The sequence below is a fragment of the Hyaena hyaena genome, unplaced genomic scaffold (genome assembly GCF_003009895.1).
Source record: "Hyaena hyaena isolate Hyena2069 unplaced genomic scaffold, ASM300989v1 scaffold_663, whole genome shotgun sequence".
Classification (NCBI taxonomy): domain Eukaryota; kingdom Metazoa; phylum Chordata; class Mammalia; order Carnivora; family Hyaenidae; genus Hyaena; species Hyaena hyaena.
Window position 1 is genome coordinate 291,194 of NW_024081296.1, and position 19,855 is coordinate 311,048.

General features: G+C 41.1%; 1 protein-coding gene across 2 annotated transcripts; it reads right to left on the reverse strand.

The window, feature by feature from the left end:
- Window positions 1-864: 864 nt before the first annotated feature.
- On the reverse strand, window positions 865-14,971 carry GTSF1 (gametocyte specific factor 1). Of its 2 annotated transcripts, none has more exons than XM_039217002.1 (9): window positions 14,889-14,971; window positions 13,239-13,283; window positions 8,603-8,703; window positions 5,701-5,827; window positions 5,173-5,256; window positions 4,655-4,718; window positions 3,275-3,369; window positions 2,313-2,345; window positions 865-892 (listed from the first exon to the last, which is right to left on the reverse strand). In XM_039217002.1, exons 2-9 carry the CDS (start codon window positions 13,252-13,254, stop codon window positions 876-878), a joined length of 537 nt encoding a protein of 178 aa, XP_039072933.1. In that variant the 5' UTR covers window positions 13,255-13,283; window positions 14,889-14,971; the 3' UTR covers window positions 865-875. The 2 variants fall into 2 exon arrangements, with proteins under 2 accessions (XP_039072933.1, XP_039072934.1); XM_039217003.1 differs by lacking the exon at window positions 14,889-14,971 and adding an exon at window positions 14,491-14,592.
- Window positions 14,972-19,855: the final 4,884 nt, after the last annotated feature.

Sequence of the window (19,855 nt, forward strand, 5' to 3'; positions counted from 1 at the left end):
TTCAAAGCAGGGAGGGGGGGAAAAAAAAAGGCACCTGTCAGTTTGAAAGTCACAGTTTATCTTTCTATAATTAGATTGGGAGAAAAAAATGAAGAACCCCCTGTTAGCAGGAAGAAGAAAGAATCTTCTAGGGTCTGGAATCTGCAAGGAAAGGAGAGAAAGAAGAGAGTTTTTAGTTCCGGTCAGTGATAAAAACACCAAGTGCATCTAACAACAGGCCACACAACTACAACCTGACTGAAACCTCTTGGTCAGCAGGAAGAGTCTGCCACTGTTAATGGCAGAACACAGAGTACCTTCTGACCCTTAGCTTTTCAGTACCACTAAGCACACAGAAATCTGTTAACTGAATTAAAAACATTCTACACAGAGATCGATGTACACTCATTGTGTCAACAGTTTCACGAGTGAGAAGAAAATCAGAACCATCCATACAATGGACTCCTCCAGACAATTCTGGATTAATTTCAATGAACCTCTATTGACCTTTTTCTTTTCTCACATACTCATTAATTCAGTAATATTTTTTGAGCTGTTTACAATGCACATTAGGGGAATCAGATTTACTATGGTGTCACCTGCTTTGAGACGCTTACCTAGTAAAAAGATTTGTTCATAAACACACAATGAGATAAAGCATAGTGAATGCAAAGTGAACAGACCCTTTTTATGTACATGCATTCAAAAAAATCTCCACCCATACTTAAGTTCCTTAAGGAAGCAAGTCCTATCTTCTATTTCTTTTGTACCTTACCAAAGAAGCCACAGCATTCAACAACAGGCATTCAAAAAATGAGGCTTCAATTTTATGAAGAGGATAAAAAGGTCTGTGGCTATTTAAGGATTCTTACCTAAACTAGGATAATTCTTTTCCCTTAGTTCCTCAGAGTTTCTGTAGAAAAATACATTTTCAGCATGTAAGGGGTTTAACAGCAAAGAGTTCAGTTCCAAAGGAGAAAAACGTTTAGTATTCGGTGTTAGACACAGAAGCTTCTCCTAGGCTTTCACCTCACAGCAACTTTTTTTTTTTTTTTTTTTTTGGAATCACTACACCCAATGTGAGGCTCGAACTCCCAACTCAGAGATCAAGAGTTGCTAGCTCTTCTGAGTCAGCCAGTCGCCCCTGGCCCATTCTTATTAGGTAGCTATCCATAGGACAGGAGCGTCAAGCATCTTGGGAAGCATGTCAGGGAAGGATTCAGAGTTCACCATCTATCCGGGTCATTGTGTGCTTTCCTGACACACCCCAGTGCTGTCATAGCTCTTTCCCTCTGGGGGCCAAATCGAATTTTCTGTTTCCAGGGGTATTTAGCAATTTGACATCAGGACATACTAAGAAAAATGGATAGTACCTAGAAGCAACTCATAAATATTATTTAATTAATTTTTTTACAAATAGTTTATTGTGAAATTGGTTTCCATATAACACCCAGTGCTCATTCCCATCATAAATATTATTTATGAGTTGGCTAAAGGGCGTTTGCTTTTAGAATCTCTTCTGCTTCTCACTAGAAGAAACATCAGTTCTGGTACACAATGAACCCTAACTCATAGGAGATCCATCTGCTTCACTGTCCAGAGAAAGTGAATGAACTAGAAGGCAAAAGGCCAATTACTCATTAAATAAATAGTCACAGAGGGCCTACTATCTGCAAGGCATGGGGAATATCCTCTTATTCCTCACCTAATAATATTCCTTTTGCTAGGAGCCACATGGCTGGGCAACCTCAACCAAAATAGCATCAAATTTGGCTCTGCTCTGGGTATACAGGATTACCTCAAGGAAGGGTTTCAGCTGGAAAAAGTAAAGATTTTTTCCCTTCATATAGATTTTGCGAGATTCTGCTAAATCAGACACTCAGAGAGGATGAAGAGTGCAAGACTCTTAGAGACCCAAAACTTTTAAGTGCTCATTAAAAGGAGTAAGAATTTTTTGATGAGCACGGGGAAAAATTGCAGAGCAGTGAAGCACAGCTGTCTGATTAATCTCAGTCCATTAAAAAGGCGTGATAGATCTAGAATGCAACTTTGATAACAAAAAAAAAAAAAGGAAAAGAAAAAGGAAAAAGGCAATGTGTATTCACGTTGGGGAAAGCAACTTGGCATGTTAACAGAATTCTAATTTAACCAGTAAATGCCTATTCATTAGCGTGTAACGCTATAATAGAAGCTATATACTTAAAAAACACAGGCACACAGAAAGCTTTAATTTGATACCATAATCTGAAAGAAAATTGGACCCAAACTGCTTTATGTCCAGTTAAATCTTGCTACCATCGGAAGAGATGGTGAAATAAAACTGAAACACTTACTTGATGAGATATTCAGATACTGTGCATTTCCATCTATGGAGTAGAAATATTTCAAAATAAATACACCATGACAATTGAAATTCACTCCATTCCCTATTCTTACTAAACACAAATGACTTATTCCTGGGGTACACTGAATTACAATATAAAAGTAGAATAATTTAAAATTAGTGGTTGGATCCTACTCAAGCACATGGGAAAAGAAGAGTCCATTCATTACCTATCAAGCCCTTAGGCATATGATTTGGTGATCTCATTTTTTTGGAAATGGAAGTATCCAAAAGGAACTGTTTTAAAGGGAATCTTTGAGCCACCTAAAAAATTAGCTCAAACAGCAGCAGAGACTGAAATCAAAGGAATGTGTGTTTCAGAGCTACATTAGGAAAGTCTGTATTAAATAAAAATGACAATATCTTGGGTGTTCCATATGTGCGAATTTCTTTATCAAGGTGGTAGGATACGAATTCAGAACCGATTTACTCAGCATGGCCTCTGATGTCTAGGGAAGACATCGGAATACTATTCTTAATGTTAGTTCTTGGGGCTTATGAATTTTTTCTCTACTCATTTCCTTTTAGGTCTCTGCAGTCCAATTTTGAATCCCAATTTCCTATGGATATTATGCCTTGAATGTCAGAGATGACTTCCTTCTAGCCAAAATTAATAGCCTTTTAACTGGTCCCCACATTTACCCAGGGCATTTGATGTCAGTGGTCATCCCAAATTCTTTTGATTTCTGTGATCCTGTACCTTCCTGTTCATAATTTCCTGTTATTAGCTAGGGCCAGGGCCAGGGTGAAGAAAGCGAGGTGCTCAGAATGCAAAATTCAAGGAGGCACTCACTTTCAGGGCCATGTGGGTGTAATGTGTTCACACTGAACACGTCTTTGGACAGTCAAGAAAGACCAACTGTATTTAGCACAACGAAGAGAGTAAAAGCATTTTGCCTTTATTTCACTTACTGTTTTTCCATGGCAGAACATACGGCAGAGACTTGGGAACACGCATTCCTGAAGCCAGGTTACTCTTATGTTCCATAACTATGTTGCTTGCAGGGCTGCAGAAAGAAAGACAGATCTGTCTATGCCTGCATATCTGTATTCTCCAGACAGGCACACACAAGACAATCAAAATGTGTGTGTTGTAATTTGGGGGAAAACAGCAAACTACATTCTGAGATGTAAACACATTTCCATCAAAACATTTTTGCAATTAGAATGATTACTACTTCTCTGAAAAGCTCACTGTTCTGTAAAAGCATTAAGATGGGTCTGACCAATTTCATTTCCCAGAAATTGAGATAAACAGCAATGCCATCTACTGTTCAGTTGTATGACAGGCTCATCAACTCAACAAATCCAAGAGAGAAAATAAAATGCCAAGCCAACCAAACCAAAGGCAACAAATTTCACAGGAAGGAGGTAAAACTAAAATTGTACTATTAAAATTCATCTTTAAGTTATTCTACTTTAGTGCACACACAAAATAAGATACACATACAATTGTTAACTTATCCTTGGGAGCTAAGACATAAAAATTGATAAGCGCTCTGTTTGGGGAAAAATGAAGTCTACCATCTCATTCCTTCATTTTTTAATCCTCTCATTTCTGAATATTTGCAATTTGATCCTGTAAGGTTTGAAGATGAAGTAGTAATGAGAAATCTTTTTTTTTTTTTTTAAGTTTACTTTGAGAGAGCAAGCGCGTGTGGAAGTAAGCAGGGGAGAGACAGAACCCTAAGCAGGCGCAGCTCCCCGATCTCGCGAACCATGAAATCATGGTTCAGGTTGAGCTGGAATCTAGAGTTGGATGCTCAACCGACTGAACCACCCAGTCTTCCCAGTAATGAGAAATCTTATAGATTTAAATTACAAAGTCAGTGGAAAGAAGGGATGTATTTTTTTTTCCCTACACAAAAGGTACTCTGGCTTGTCCAGTTTCAACTCACAAACTTTTAAGATTATTTTTCCGTAGACACTAGCTGCCCAGAGTAAACATGATCCATGTGGTGTAGCCGGAGAAGTTTTTTCAAAGTATTTAAATATTGTGAACATAGCAAAAAAACAGAAACTTAGGCATAAGGATGTCTGGTACCACCATCTCTCTTGCTAGGCTATAAGCTGGTACTTTTGTGTTCCCATAGTGATTAACACAAAGCATGTGGCTTTTTTATGAATCGAAGAATAAAAAAGGAAAATAACTCATCAAAACCATATCTAGACTAAGTTACCACCAAGTAATATCATTAAGGAAAGAGATTAAGTCAGGCTTTGGTGGCTTCTTTTGGTAATAGAGCACTTGGATTTGGGGAGGCAGTGCTGGAACAAGACTATTTCATTTACCTGTTGTTGCCACAGTAGTTGGCTGAGCCCCAGACAAATGGGGTGCTGGTCTGTTCCCACAGATCTGCCAAAGAAAGCAAAACATAGTTTGTGGTACTGTAGTTTATGCTAGCTGAATCTGTAAGGTGGGAAATAATACACTAAAGTTTAGAGAAGCAAGTAAAAATTGATCAAGTACCCTGCCTAACTGACACGGTAGCAGGAATTTAATTGAAGGATATAAGCACGGCAACATAAATAATAATAAATGTGCCCAGGAACAAACAAACACAGATGGTACAACACAATTTATGCAAAAAAAAAAAACAGATGTAAAGAAGTGCTTTTTCCAATCAAGAGGGATAGGCTGTTCCACGTGTCTGCACAGTGATACAAATGTGCTCGTTCTGGGGCCCAATAAAAATAATAAGGCATTCTGAACATGGTGTGTTCATAAAAGAGGAAAATCTTCCTTCTGTTTAAAGCAAATGACTTGAGGACTTAGACACTGTGAAGAAAAAGACTGAGAAACACTTCACCTTTATCCCAGTCTTCATCACAAGGAGGGCACTGCCAGGTGCTCTCGGCCAGAGTCTCTTGTCTAAGGTTCCTGGTTTGGTTGACTGAAAGATAATAAAGACTCTGCGGTAAGGAGGGGACCTCACCAATTATCGTGTTAAAAGGGGTGACTGCCCTAAAAGGTTGCAGGGTAGCCTAAAAGGTCTTTGTTTCTGAAAAATGGATACTACGAAAGCTAAACAGAGAGGTCTTATCCCTTGGCTGACAGAAGAAAGAGAGGCAGAAACAAAGAGGTTTACCATATTGACGGCAATAAAACGATTTTTATTTTTAGATGAGTTACTGGTAAAATGGATCAGGCTGTTCAGAAGAGAAAGCAGTCTGACCAACACAACCTGACGGCCTGTTACTGATGAGATAAGACACTCAAAGGCAGAAAGGTATTATTCTTCTGAAATGATGAAAGCCAAAAATCAAGGGGACAGCGTGGCACGACACAAATCTGAAGGGGCTAACCTCAGGCACAGGCACATGCTAGCCAGTCTTACCAACATCCTGCTCAATACAACTCTTATCGTCGCAGCTTGAGATATGGTGGCTGATTTCGGCCCGAGGCACCTGGTGGCGAGCATTGAAGGGACAAGTAGCCAATTTGTTTGCAACATCAGGATGATTCTGTGGAACACAAATTAAGGGGTCTGTCAGAGTAAAGGGACTTATTCTACAAATGACTCCACTAAAAGTGCTCAGTAAGCTTGTGGCTTAACTACGGTAGGCAAACTCATGGTAGAAAACTGAGAGGGAATTATTGCTCGCTTACATGGGCTGTACAGGTTACCTCAAAATCATCAAAACATCAGCTTCTTCATTAGGATCAGACCCACACAGATACTGGGTGAATGTGGCTCCTACGGAAGGGAACAGTGAACTTAGGACTGGGTATCTGAGCCACATTTCTCAGGGTCACCAGCCTCTGGCAGCACCGCCTATCCTGCTGGAGCTCTCTGCACGTCTCTGAAGGGTGATATTCCCGAAGCAGTGGCATTCACACGGACACTCGCTCTCGGCTGCACTGCAGCAGCGCCCCCGTTACTGCCATACAATCGTGCTGGAAAACAGCTGTTGGAAGGGAGCCGCAGAGGCAGTACAGCCACGGTGTTTCAGATGAACACAGGAACGCTTACTTAAAGTAACAATGCCTGAAATGAAGCTGTGAACAATTTGACATTTACTTCAGTTATTTTTACTAAGGAAAAGACCAAATGAGAGTCTCTTCTGCTGACCAAGTTTCTGATTTTATTTTTTTAACGTTTGTTTATTTTTGAGAGAGAGAGAGAGAGAGAGAGAGAGAGAGATGGTATGAGTGGGAGAGGGGCAGAGAGAGAGGGAAACACAGAATCCGAAGCAGGCTCCAGGCTCTGAGCTGTCAGCACAGTGCCCGGCGCAGGCCTCAAACCCATGAACCATGAGATCATGACCTGAGTTGAAGTCAGTCGCTTAACCAACTGAGTCACCCGGGTGCCCCTAAGTTTCTTATTTTTTAAATTATTATTATTTTTTAATGTTTTGTTTATTTCTGAGAGAGAAAGAGAGAAAGAGAGAGAGAAAGCATGAACAGGGGAGGGTCAGAGAGAGAGGGAGACACAGAATCTGAATCAGTCTCCAGGCTCTGAGCTAGCTGTCAGCACAGAGCCCGACGCGGGGCTCGAACCCATGAACCAGGAGATCATGACCTGAGCCGAAGTTGGATGCTCAACCGACTGAGCCATCCAGGCGCCCCATTAAGTTTCTTATTTTAAAAAAATAAAACAGGGGCACCTGGGTGGCTCAGTTGGTTGAGCATCTGACTTCGGCTCGGGTCATGATCTCACAGTCAGTGGGTTCAGGCCCTGGGTCGGGCTCTGTGCTGACAGCCCAGAGCCTGGAGCCTGCTTTAGTTTCTGTGTCTTCCTCTCTCTGCCCCTCCTCCGCTCACTCTTGGTCTCTCAAAAAAAAAAAAAAAAAAAAAAAGATATAAAAAAAATTAAAAAACAAAACAACAAAGTGTTTAATATCACCCAACTCCTATAGCAAGTATTTCAGCAATTAAGACATTGATTAGGAGAAGCAAAACATATATCACAAATGATACTCAAAAAAGTAAAACTGATGTGAAGTGGGAGGACACTAGAGAAAAACAGAGGATGAAGAAAATTGTGAGGAGTTATGGAGCGCTCCAATGCAAAGATTCTTGTGGTGAAAGATTCAAAGCATCAGAAGAAGAGAGTTACAGACAATGTCTTTTTATTGCGTGGCTTCCCTTCCCAACCTTTACCCTTGGGGCATGTTTGAGAGCCTCCGGAAGGAAGTCATTGTGGTTATCTGCTGGTCCAGATCATCCAGAGTCAAGTTTAAGGGATCCTTGCTCTAGAGACTAAAAAGGGCTGGAGGAATAATCAGCAACGGCATTATAACCGTGTCTCCAAAATCGCAAGGGAAACATCCTTTGAAGGATGTTAATGCATCTGTAAGCTGTATGCAGTTTGGATTAAATACCAAAAATGGTGTCCAAGCAAAAACCCTAGCCGAGCTTTGCCCTCTGTATCTGACATCTGTATTCTAACAATCCTTTCAAAGTGTCTCAATTAGTATACCAGCATTAAAGGAGTTTACATCAGCTGAGGCTATAAGAGAGTGACCACAGGAAAAATTCCGATGAGGTGGTCCCCTCCTCCCCACCAAAGATGCTTACTGTCGAAACTTGGAGAAATGGTTATCTTTAAGAATCTATTCTTAGGTTAGCCTCTAGCTGTTCAACTTCTCTAACATTTCTAAACAAGCAAAAAATAAATAAATAAAATAAAAAAGAAGTGTATCATGGTACTCAGTCCTTATCAGGACAATGAACACATCAAATTCACAAGGCCAAAAGGGGTTCTCCTCGCTAGCAAAAAATGAATGTGCCCTCTGTTTTACAAAGAGTGAAAAGAGTATATAAAGGGTGTTTGGTCACTAGTTAAGGGGAAAAACATGAAAACAAGAAAAAATTCATGTACTTAAGAAATAAATTCCTTTCGGGGCACCTGGGTGGCTTAGTCAGTTAAGCGTCCGACTTTCGCTTGGGTCATGATCTCGCCGTTCGTGGGTTCGAGCCCCGCGTCGGGCTCTATGCTGACTGCCAGCTCAGAGCCTGGAGCCTGTTTCAGTCTGTGACTCCCTCTCTCTCTGACCCTCCCCTGCTCACGCTCTCTCTCTCTCTCTCCTAGAAATAAATAAAACATTAAAAAAAAATTAAAAAAAAAAAAAAAGAAATAAATTCCTTTCTATTAAGTGTTGGTATTTAGATTCCTAAAACAATTCCGGCATCAAATTAAACCACTTTGGCTAAAATTATACGATATTTCCAAAATCTGGCCTCTTAAAAGAACTTAGGAGGTCATTACAGGGCAAGCTTTGCAAACAATACCTTACCTTTCTGCACTTGATAAGATGATAAGGAAACCTGCAGGCCCTGATCTGGTGGTTTTTATCATAGGGGCATTGTAACAGCTTTTCAGGGTCCAGAGAATCGACTGCAAGAGAGAAAGGTAGGATAAATGTAAACTTGACTGGCCTTTGTACAACGAAGCACTCCAGACACACTGGGTTTTTCAACAGAATCTTTAACAACAGAACAAGACAGTCTAATGACAACTTGGAATTTTAGAAAAAGGGTGACTAGACGTTTAAACATGAAAATGTAACTCTGAGAAGATGAAACTGTATTACCACCAAACCTTAGGAAGTCCAGCAAAGCAAGCTATCATGGGATAGGACCTTAGTTCATATTCGGTGGCACATAAATTTGTTTTATGCTAAGAAGAACCAACAATGAGAACAACAATAAAGTTAAATGAAACGATAGCCTCTTTCCGCTTCTAGATGTGCTGACTTCGGGCCATTCTTATCTCTGGCCAGCCAAACCAAAGCCTCCCAACCAGTATGCTAAAGGTCAGAGCGGATGGTGTGCCAATATACTGATGGGGTATTCCTTGGCATGTGTGCCCCCATCCCCCGTCAGTCAGTCCTAGGGCAAGTTGAGGGTAGTTAATCCCCTTTGCCAGCACTCCTGCCTATTCACTAGTAAGCCAGGTCGTGAAAAAAGTTCACAGGCACTGCTCTAGATCAGTTATTAGCTCTATGTAAGCTTGACAGATTTCTTTTTCGTTTGTTTGTTTCGACTTCCTACTATAAGTAGTTCCTGATCTTGGTTGCTGCAGACACCTCTCAAATGAAACCAATACCTTTGTCAGATAGGTGGTTTTGTTTTAAATAAATTTATTTATTTTGCGGGGGGGGAGGGACGGAGAGAGAGGGAGGGAGGGAGAGAGAGGGAGGGAGGGAGAGAATGTCTGTGTGTGTGTGTACGTGTGCGGGAGAAGAGAGAGAGGGGGAGAGAGAACCCCAAGCAGGCTCTGTGTTGTCAGTGAGGACCCAAGGGTCGGACTTTCAACCAACTGAGCCACCCAGGTGCCCCAGTGGTTTTACTTTTCATAGTTTGGAACACAGATGAGAAAAAACCAGAATTCTTTAATCTAGTGATTATCAATTTAGATTAAAAAAAAGCTACAAAAACAGAACCTTCTAAGTTTAAGATAACTGGAGACATAGGTGGAAGAAAGCTCCTAAACTAGATCATGCTATTTAAAACTACCCTTAGAAGGCTGTACTTTCCAGGTGCCTGCGTGGCTCACTCGGTTAAATGTCTGACTTTAGCTCAGGTCATGATTTTGCGGTTCGTGAGTTCAAGCCCCACATTGGGCTCTGTGCTGACAGCTCAGAGCCTGCTTTGGATTCTGTGTCTCCCTCTCTCTCTATCCCTTGCCAACTCACACTCTTTCTCCCTAAAATAAATAAATATTAAGAAAAAAAAAAGAAGACTATACTTTCAGGAATCACCTCTATAGTTATGAAAGAAGTTTCTCTAAATGTGAAAATGCTACCCGTAGGACTTTACAAGATGTCCAGGCTGGGCCCCAAATATTAACAAGCTTGGTTAGGGAAGGGAAATTAAATGGTTAAGCACACTGAGTATATTATGAGGACAAGGGGCAACCTAATAAAATGCTCTTGCCATCACCGAAGGCAATGATAAAAGTGAAATAAGATAAACAATTCACTTTTGGTAAGAAGCTTATAAACCAGGGGACTGCTATGAGAATCAGAAGTCAGTGGGGAATTGAAACAGACAGTTTCCCTGGAAGAGTGGTAAACATGGAATAAACTGCTAACCATGATCATGATGCAAATGAGCCAGAAAGGTGACTTGAAGGACAGAATGAATAGGAAGGAAAAGTCTTAGAGGACAGGCAGGCTTATTATGCCAAACAGGCTCATCCTGGCCAGCAATCTTTTCACATCCCTGAAGCTTCAGGACACCCAGGGAGAATTTACAGATAAAATTCTTATTAGTTTCTCTTCATTTAATCCATTCCATCACGAGCAAATGTTGGACCATGTCAGCAGCTGACTGACCGGACATACCTTATGATTCATAGGCATTATACTGCCCATACAGTGACATGCATCAGAGCTGATAATGATGGCTTCCTACCATAATGCTTTACTTTCTGGCCTCTGGTAACTTAGGTCAGCTCTAAACTGGTTTTCTAGATTTAAAACATTTTATTTTACTTAAAAAAATTTTTTTTCAAATCTTTATTTTTGAGAGTGAAACAGAGAGACCGAGTGTGAGCAGAGAAGAGGCAGACACAGAATCGGAAACAGGCTCCAGGCTCCGAGCTGCCAGCACAGAGCCCAACACGAGGTTTGAACCCACGAACTGTGAGATCATGACCTGAGCCGAAGTTGGGCGCTTTACCGACTGAGCCACCCAGGCGCCCCTTAGTTTACTTTTAACTAAAAATACTTTTAATGGTGATAAAGAGATACAGAACATATAATTTACCATCTTAAACATTTTTAAATACTATAGTCTGGTAGTGTTAAGTATATCCACATTGTTGTGCAACCAATTTCCAGAATTTTTCATCTTGCAGAACTGAATCTCTCTACCCACTAAGCAACAATTCCCCATTCTCTCCTCTCCCCAATGCCTAGCAGCCAGTAATTCTGCTTCTTGTTTCTAGGAGTTTGACTATTCTAGATACTTCATTTAAAAGCATAGGGTAGTCTTTTTTTGACAGACTTACTCATTTGGCATAATGTCCTCAAGGTTCATCCATATTGTCGTATGTGACAGGATTTCCTGTACCTATTTTGCTATTTTTTTTTAAGTTTTTTATTTATATATATTTTTAGTAACCTCTACCCCCAATGTGGGGCTTGAACTCCCCACCCTGAGATCAAGAGCTGCATGCTCTTCCAACTGAGCCAGCCAGGTGCCCTGCATGACCCCTGCCCCTTTTTTTTTAACTTAATATATCCTGGAGATCCTTCTATGTCAGTACGTATAAGGAATATTAAAACAAACAAACAAACAAACAACAAACCAAACCATAACAGGAATCTTTAAGTGTTGCATATGGATGTGCCATAGATTTTTAATCAGTTCTTTTATTAATAGACGTTTAGATTGTTTTCAGTTTTTTGTTATTATATATAATTTGTGACTCCCAATCTGTGGGGTATACACTTCTTTGTGTACTATATGAGCATTTCTCTTGGACAGATACCTAAGAGTGCTGCATTGAGATATATGTGTATTTAAAGTAATAAATACTATCAAACTGCTCAACAAAAATTCTGTCTGGCTTTTTGGGAATGTAACTCAATTTGGGAAACAGAGTAGGCCCTGTAGACAAGTTTCCTCCAAAAGCATAGACTCAGATGTTCCTTACACTTGGGGAGGGGCTGTGGGTAGGGGCTCCTATTCTACCCTATTCGTAGGAAGAAATGGAGGAAACTTCATAGAAATAAGGAACTAGACCTGACAAAAGTATCATCAGCTAAGAGGTACAGCCCCCAAGTAGAAAAATGAGATCTTCAGGTATCTATCAGATTTTTAAAGTTTATTTATTTTTGAGAGAGAAAGAGACCGTATGTACAAGTGGGAGAGGGAGGAAGGGGGGGGGGGGAGGGAGAGGGAGGGAGGGGGAGAGGGGGAGGGGGGGAGAGAGAGAGAGAGAATGAATCTCAAGTGGGCTCTGTACCCTCAGCATCAGCGAATGGCTTGATCCCACAAACAATGAGATCATGACCTGAGCCAAAGCTAAGTGTCAGACATTTAACCAACTGAGCTACCCAGGTGCCCCACAATCTATCAGATTAAGGTTAGAATTTAAGGCTGAGAAGAAGGTCAAGTATATTTTAAAGCAGTGCTTCTCAAACTTTAATATAATCACTTGGGGATGGTGTTAAAATGCAGATTCTGATTCAGTAGGTCTGAGATGGTGCTCCGAGATCGTGCATTCAGCAAAGTAAGAAACAAAGCAGGCCCTGCTGATAAATTGCATCCATTCATTGATGCTGATGTGCTTTAAACTTGGTCAGGGCCTAGAAACCATAGTGCCTTATGGTATCAAGCAGGGTACTACATATGAACAACATAGGACTCTGTTACTATGTAACCCTGGGAAAATCAGTTAATCCAGGTTTTCTTTTCTCAGATGTGAAATCTGAATGTTAAATGAAATGATTTTTCAGGTTTCTTTTGTTTTTATGTTTATATGATTCTAGGTGCTCTTTCCCTTTTGACTTCTTGGGCCATCACATAAGAAATAAGAATTTTTCCTCGGATTTCTTTAACCCTAAAAACTCAACATGCATCAATATCATTATGTATACCATATTAGTCCTCAAAATAGAGAGAAAACAGGGGTTACTAGCCCCATGTCCTCAATAGGAGAAACTGAAGTCCTGAAAAATTAAAATGTTTCATTTAATAAAAATATAGTTTAACACAGATGTCCCAACTGTAGCCTTGTCAAAGCCCGATAAATTTCAAGTGTTTTATTTCAAAGTTAGGTATTTCTCTACCACCACACAGACATCCTCAGCAGTTTAGGGAGAAATGTGAATCTTTCCCAACACACTAAGTGTCTTGTCAGACATAAAACTTTATGTAAGGAATTCAACTTATTCTCTAAAAGCAACAAGAAGTACATACTGTAAGTTTCTTCCATGTTCGAAATGAAGGAGCTGAATCCAAGTGCTGAGGGGGTTAAAAAAAAAAAAAAAAAAAAGCAGTGGTTCAGGTAATCAGAAATAACACGTGCCAAAGGAAGTCCTAAAAAGGGGAATCAAGCCAGAATGGAAGCTACCCAAGTTCAACATAAGAAACCCTGACTGTCCTCTTCCCCCAAATATTTACCCTCTTTTAAAGCATTCTTTACTACTCTGAAGTATTCTAACATGGTTGCCTAACACTCTTGGAATATATTCTAGGGCTCACAGTTAAGAAAAAACAAATATGACTACTAATTTCAACTATATTCAGGTGATAAGATAGATTACTTTAAGTGCCATTACAACAACCTGTCACTGTTTACTGTCCATTAGGGTTTGATGCCATTTAACATTAAAGGGGGCAAGTCACGACCACAAGGATACTGTTATTTAAACTTTAGGAATAGGGTACTAATTTAAAGCTCTCCTCCCAAACTGGTTAAGTGTCTCCACAGTTACTACTCATTCCCTGTATGCACTGAGGGAAATCCTTTGAATGTTAGAACTTAAGAACTGTTCATTTTACGGATAACACAGTAACAAAAGTACAAATCTGCAACAGAAATGTAGAAGATTAAAAGACAGGAAACAGTTCTTTTGGATCCTCTTCTAGTGAAGACCTTCCCCTAATCAGCACTGTGATTAAATAAACTTAACATTATGGGGGAAAAACTAAATTTATATAAAACCATTCTCATAGGAAACTTCTGAAAATTGGCTAGACTTACAGCAGCTATTGTTTCTAGAGCAAGCTCTCCTTTGGCCCTTCATACAATTCCACACCCCTTCCCCCCATTCTATGACATAAGCAGCCTTGGAATCCAGGATAGGAAATACAAGTGATCAGCTGCTGGAACTCCAGTTTAGAAATTTGCTGCGAAGCCCATTTATTAATGGCAATTGTTAGTTGAAAGTGTTGTAAAAAAGATTTTCCATATCTGGGTTAAGACACTCTGACCTTCCTTTTGAAAAGTTTTACTTGTACGTAGTTACTTTACACTTTCTCAATAAAAAATAAGAGGTTTGGAAGGAAGAACCAAGTATTAGGTTCCTTGATTTTTAAGCCGCCGTAAACTATGGGGAAAGAAACACTAATTACAGTAGACTAAGGGCACTGGAATCCATAGCTTCATCGTTCAGCCGTGTCCAGTGAAGTATCTTACGTAACAAATTGTTAACAGGCGCTCCTTTACCTTTTCCCTAGTAGTGGACCGCGCTGAAATGGACAAATTTGGCGAAGCCGTCAAGTTTGGGGGCTGGATGTGGTCTGAAGCAACTGATTACACTCTTAACAGACCTGGGGTCTCCGTAAAACTGTCTTTTTTCTTCCCTTAAACAATCAGAGTAGATTTAAGCAAAGGGACTAAACGCGAGAGGCGGGAAAGTGGTCAGGTTAACTTAAAAGAAGTAGGAGGCCCTCGAGGGGACAGGCGGTGGCGGGACCACCGGTAGCCCGAACAGCAGCGCTGGGAACCCGCAAGGCCCAAGGCCACGGGAGGAAAAGGGAAGATATTAAACGGCGACGGTACCCCAGCACACTAAAAGTGAGTTGTTTGGTGTCCCCAAGCCACACAGGCGTTGCCTTTCCTACCTGGTCCAGACACGCTCTCCCCACAGTCGCTTTCTCCCCAGGTCCGCGCCCCAGCAACGCTTACTTCCGGCCCCTGACGTTAGTGGGTGGGGCCCCCACTTCCTGTGACGCTGGTGTCGGCTCCGCGGGAGCGTGGGCTGCGTGGACCCCCAACCCCTCTCCCCGGGTGCCCCGCCTTGGCCGCTTTCCACTCCAGGTTCCGCGCCGTTCTCCTTTTTCAGCTCATCCTCATGAGGTCTCCAGAGCGACACTGGCCTTGCGTGGGTGGAACTTGCCCTGCTTTCCGTGGGCTTCGTGGCGGCCATCTTAGGAAAGCGAATGGGCGTTTAGGAATAAGCGCTAGAAGCGAGGAGACAGGGTAGGGCGGGCTGCTGGTTGCAAGAAAGCCTTGTTCGTTTAAGTTATCCAGGTAGAAGTGTGATTTGGATTTTGAGGGGAGGGAAGAGGAAAATCGTAAAGGAGGTAAGCCTACAGAAGGGCCAAGCCAAACACCAAGGACAGGAATCTAGTTGTTTTTGTTTAGCACGCGTCGTGGAATCTTAAAATTCGGAAGTCAATAATAGTAGCTAAGGGTGCTAGGTAGGAAAGATGTCCTAGTTGGATTAAAGGGAGTTTTAGAGCGGAGGAGAGAGCTCAATGAAAAGAGTTGGAGAGGTAAAGGGGATCAGAAAGCTCTAACTCGATAATGGAAACCCAAACATAGATTGTGAGCCCTGTTTTGGAAACTGTGATACACACACACACACACACACACACACACACACACACAAGCGTAGTTCATGTCCCCGTGGTGCTTAGGAAAACAGGCCTAGAGTGGATGAAAGGTAAAATGGCAATATAACAGATGTCAAAAATATGGTCATGACTGGAAATTTATATTAGGAAGAAATCAGTGAGGCCCAAAGTGACCTGGGAAGGCTTTATGGAAGAAATAGGATTGTGATCTTTGAAGGTTAGACAGGAAAATGGGAAGATGTTGATGTCTGTTATGGTAGATCTGGGACTACTATTTTTCAAAACCAAGAAGTAAAAATATGATAGGACAAACATTTTTGTACTGGCCGAGGTGTAGGAGGCAGTGTGGGAGATCAGTCTGAGTACTGAAATAGTGGGATTTGGGGGAACATTTTAGTGATTACTAGAGCCTAAATGTGACTTAGGAGAGCTTATCCTGATAGCATGAACTGAGTGTGACTTCAGTGAGAAGGATCACAGAGATGAGACATTTGATTTTTCCAAACATACTTAGTAAACATAATTTGTTACCTGGTCGTTTTTTTTTTTTTTTTAAAGATTATCAGCCCTTGGGCTGAGGAGAGTGTGCTTCACAGTCTTTGGCTCATATTAAGACCCTAAAAAGAAATGTATTTTTGGGCGCCCTGCCCAAGCCGTTTTTGTAGGCTTGTGGTTTTTAATCTTGTCTGTACATTTCAATCATCTGGGGAGCTTTTAAGACCTACCGTGCCGAGTGCCCCTTCCACACCAATTAATCAGAAAGGGCCGGGCATAGTTATTTTTAAAAAAGCGACCCAGATGATTCTTATGTGCAGTCAAGGCTGAGAACCACTGACCTAGGCACTGTTTTGAATTTAGGAAAGCTAATCTTTCACCTGAGTGGCCTGGATAATCCCCGTGAAGGAGGAGCAAGCTGTTAAAGTGCTTCTTGAAAGATAATAGCTGAGAATGAAAGCTTCATTGCTAGCTTAGCACCAAGCATTTTAGAGAAAGCTGTTGTTCTGGCAAATCGGTTTCAGATTGTTAGGAATAACTTAAGGTAACCTTTCTGAAATTCGAAACCTCTTAATTTATCACATCATTCATGCAGATTGGTGGGGCCATTGTGATTTGAAGCGAAATGTGATTTTTCAGGCTTTGAATTGCAGCAAGCTGGTGAAATTGTTGACGCTGTAACTGTGACCCAGAAGCACTTTTCAGATACCTGCAGACTGAAATTTCTGAGGAAGAGCCAGGGCGTGAGAGGATGGAGGGGGTGGGTATCAAACCAGAATCCAAAGTCAGGCTTCACCGCGTTTGGTAATGCCTTGTCAGGGTGACCAGATCCTGTACTGAGAAACTGGGAAAGCTGTTCAGTTTAGCCGGAGTGAACAAGCCCGCCGACCTTCAAACAAACACCCCCCACCCCCAACTGTCTTTCAGTGGAGATTTTAAAATGAAAATGCTCCACACATCTATTCTTTCTATTCTTAAATGCTTTGTTCATTCATCTCCAACCTGGAAAGTTCCTGCTTTATCTAAGATCCCTGCTGAGCTGTCTTTCAGACTGGCTTTTCAGCCAGGTTGAATATATTTGAAAAGGGGAAAAAAACAATGAGAGACCAAAGCATTTACACAGGGTCAGTCTAGGAGCTAGCTGGGATTAATACCCTAAACTGAATCTGATCCTTGCAGGTTCTATCTGATGATATGCCAGCATTTATCCTTAAATTATAGATTATGTATATTAAAAATTTTTTTAAAGTTTATTTTGAGAGAGAGAGATCATGCGTGTGCACTCATGCTTGGGATGGGAGGCGAGCAGAGGGAGAGAATCCTTCTTAAAAAAAGGTTTCTTAATGTTTATTTATTAACATTAAGGGGAAAAACAGGGGAGGGGCAGAGAGAGACTGAGAGTCCAAAGCAGGCACCAGCCTCTGAGCTGTCAGCACAGAGCCCTACGTAGGGTTTGAACTCAGAGAGAGAGAGAGACAGAGACAGAGACAGAGAGAATCCTAAGCAGGCTTTGCACCGTCAGCAAGGAGCTGGACATGGGAGCTCCAGCTCACAAACCGTGAGATCCTGAGCTGAAATCGAGAGTCTGGTGCTTAACTGACTGAGCCACCCTGGCGTCCCTATAGATTATATTTTTGAACTAATAATTATCAATTAAAAACAAACACTATGGACTAATAAATATAAAGACAGGTCTGTACCTAAGTGATTAAAAAAATCTTTGGGGCTCCTGGGTGGCTCAGTCGGTTAAGCGTCCAACTTCGGCTCAGGTCATGATCTCACAGTTCGTGGGTTTGAGCCCCATGTTGGGCTCTGTGCTGACAGCCAGCTCAGAATCTGGAGCTTGTTTCAGATTCTGTGTCTCCCTCTCTCTCTCTCTGACCCTTCCCTGCTCACACTGTCTCTCTCTCTCTCTCTCTCTCTCTCAGAAATAAATAAAACATTAAAAAAAGGATTAAAAAATGTTCAAAAAATAAAAAATAAATCTTTGTTAGAAAATTAGTTTTCTCAGCTTTTAGGATGAAAGGAATTCCAGTAGTCCTTGAGATTCTTTGGGAGTTTCAGTGTTTTAGATAGCCCAATAAAACTCAAACTTTAGCCCACCAGAAGACTAAAATATTAAATTTCTCTGTTTCTGGCTTGAGTGCTGTCAACAAAATCCTGATTCTCTCATCTAATTATCAATTCGGATCAGTAGTTAAGTGCGTAATTAAAAATAGGAAAGTTATTTAATAAATACAGTTGCAAAATATTTCAAAATGAGAGAGCTGGGGGGTCATGACAGATGTTCGTACTGATGAGGATAGATTGGGAAGTATTGCTGTAGGGGAAGGTGAAAAGTTGGGGCTGGTTACAGTTTTTCAGGCAAAATAGGGAGAGGTGCTGTCAGCAGGGGGCCAAAAAAATAAATTTATGTTTAAAAGAGAGTCCCTAATGGAAGTTTGGATTGAATAGCCAACATTAAACTCTAGAAGCACAGGATAATATAAGATGAATGAAAGTAGTGATTTTTTAGGGGTGCCTGGGTGGCTCAGTTGGTTAAGCATCTGACTTTGGCTCTGGTCATGATCTCACAGCTCGTGGGTTCAAGCCCAGCATTGGGCTCTGTGCTGACAGCTCAGAGCCTGGAGCCTGCTTCAGATTCTGTGTCTCTGTCTCTCTTTGCCCTTCCGTGGCTTGTACTCGGTCTCTCTCTCAAAAATAAATAAACATTAAAAACAAAAGAGAGAGACACAGCAGTGATTTTTAAAAAATGTGTACTTTAAATTAATTCTGTGTCTTAATAGGTAAATGTCAGGTACCTATGTAATCCACATTGCTTGTAAGAGTTACCAGTGGGCTTGAGAAATCTGTTCTCGGTGTTTTTCCTTGACTTCTAGCTGTCTCCTTTTTCCAGAAGTCAGCAACACATAGCTCCTCACACCCTTTCTGGTGCAGGCAGCTAAGACGTCAATTGTAAGTCAAAGTTTGCAAACCATTGTTAGTATCACTTTAGCAAGGCTTATGAACAAATCGGTGAGGAAACCGAACTTCTTAAAAGAAGTTTGTTGAAAAGATGGTAGAATGGCAGAATTATACTAAATAAATTTTACCCACTAAAAATTATGTTAAGGACTAATCTTGCACTGAATGGTTCTAAAATTCGACTACTGTCGTTCTTCTGATCTGCTATTTTTAAAAATGTTAGATTTTTTTTTCTAAAATTCTTGAATGTTTTATTTATTTCTGAGAGAGAGAGAGAGAGGCAGAGTGAGCAGGGGAGGGTCAGAGAGAGAGGGAGACACAGAATCTGAAGACAGGCTCCAGGCTGTGAGCTAGCTGTCAGCACAGAGCCCGACGTGGGGCTTGAACCCACGAACTGTGAGATATGACCTGAGCCAAAGTCAGACGCCTGACTGAGCCACCCAGGTGCCCCCCAAAATGTCAAATGTTTTATGAGGACTTTAAGATCCAAAACAGGTGAACATAAGGGAAGGGAAGCAAAAATAATATAAGAACAGGGAGGGGCCCAAAACATAAGAGACTCTTAAGTACGGAGAACTAACAGAGGGTTACTGGAGGGGTTGTGGGAGGGGGGATGGGCTGAATGGGTCAGGGGCATGAAGGAATCTACTCCTGAAATCATTGTTGCACCATATGCTGACTCACTTGGATGTAGATTAAAAAGTAAATAAGTTATTAATAAAATAAATAAAATAAAAAACAGAAGCAAAAAAGAAAATAAAAATGTCAAATGT

What these genes read in the sequence shown, in the direction of transcription:
- GTSF1 (XM_039217002.1), bottom strand. An exon ending in AACTACTGTGGCAACAACAG is followed by an intron (nt 3,370 to 4,654) that starts GTAAATGAAATA and finishes TTCTTTCTGCAG; the next exon opens with CCCTGCAAGCAACATAGTTA. An exon ending in TGTTCTGCCATGGAAAAACA is followed by an intron (nt 2,346 to 3,274) that starts GTAAGTGAAATA and finishes TCTACTCCATAG; the next exon opens with ATGGAAATGCACAGTATCTG.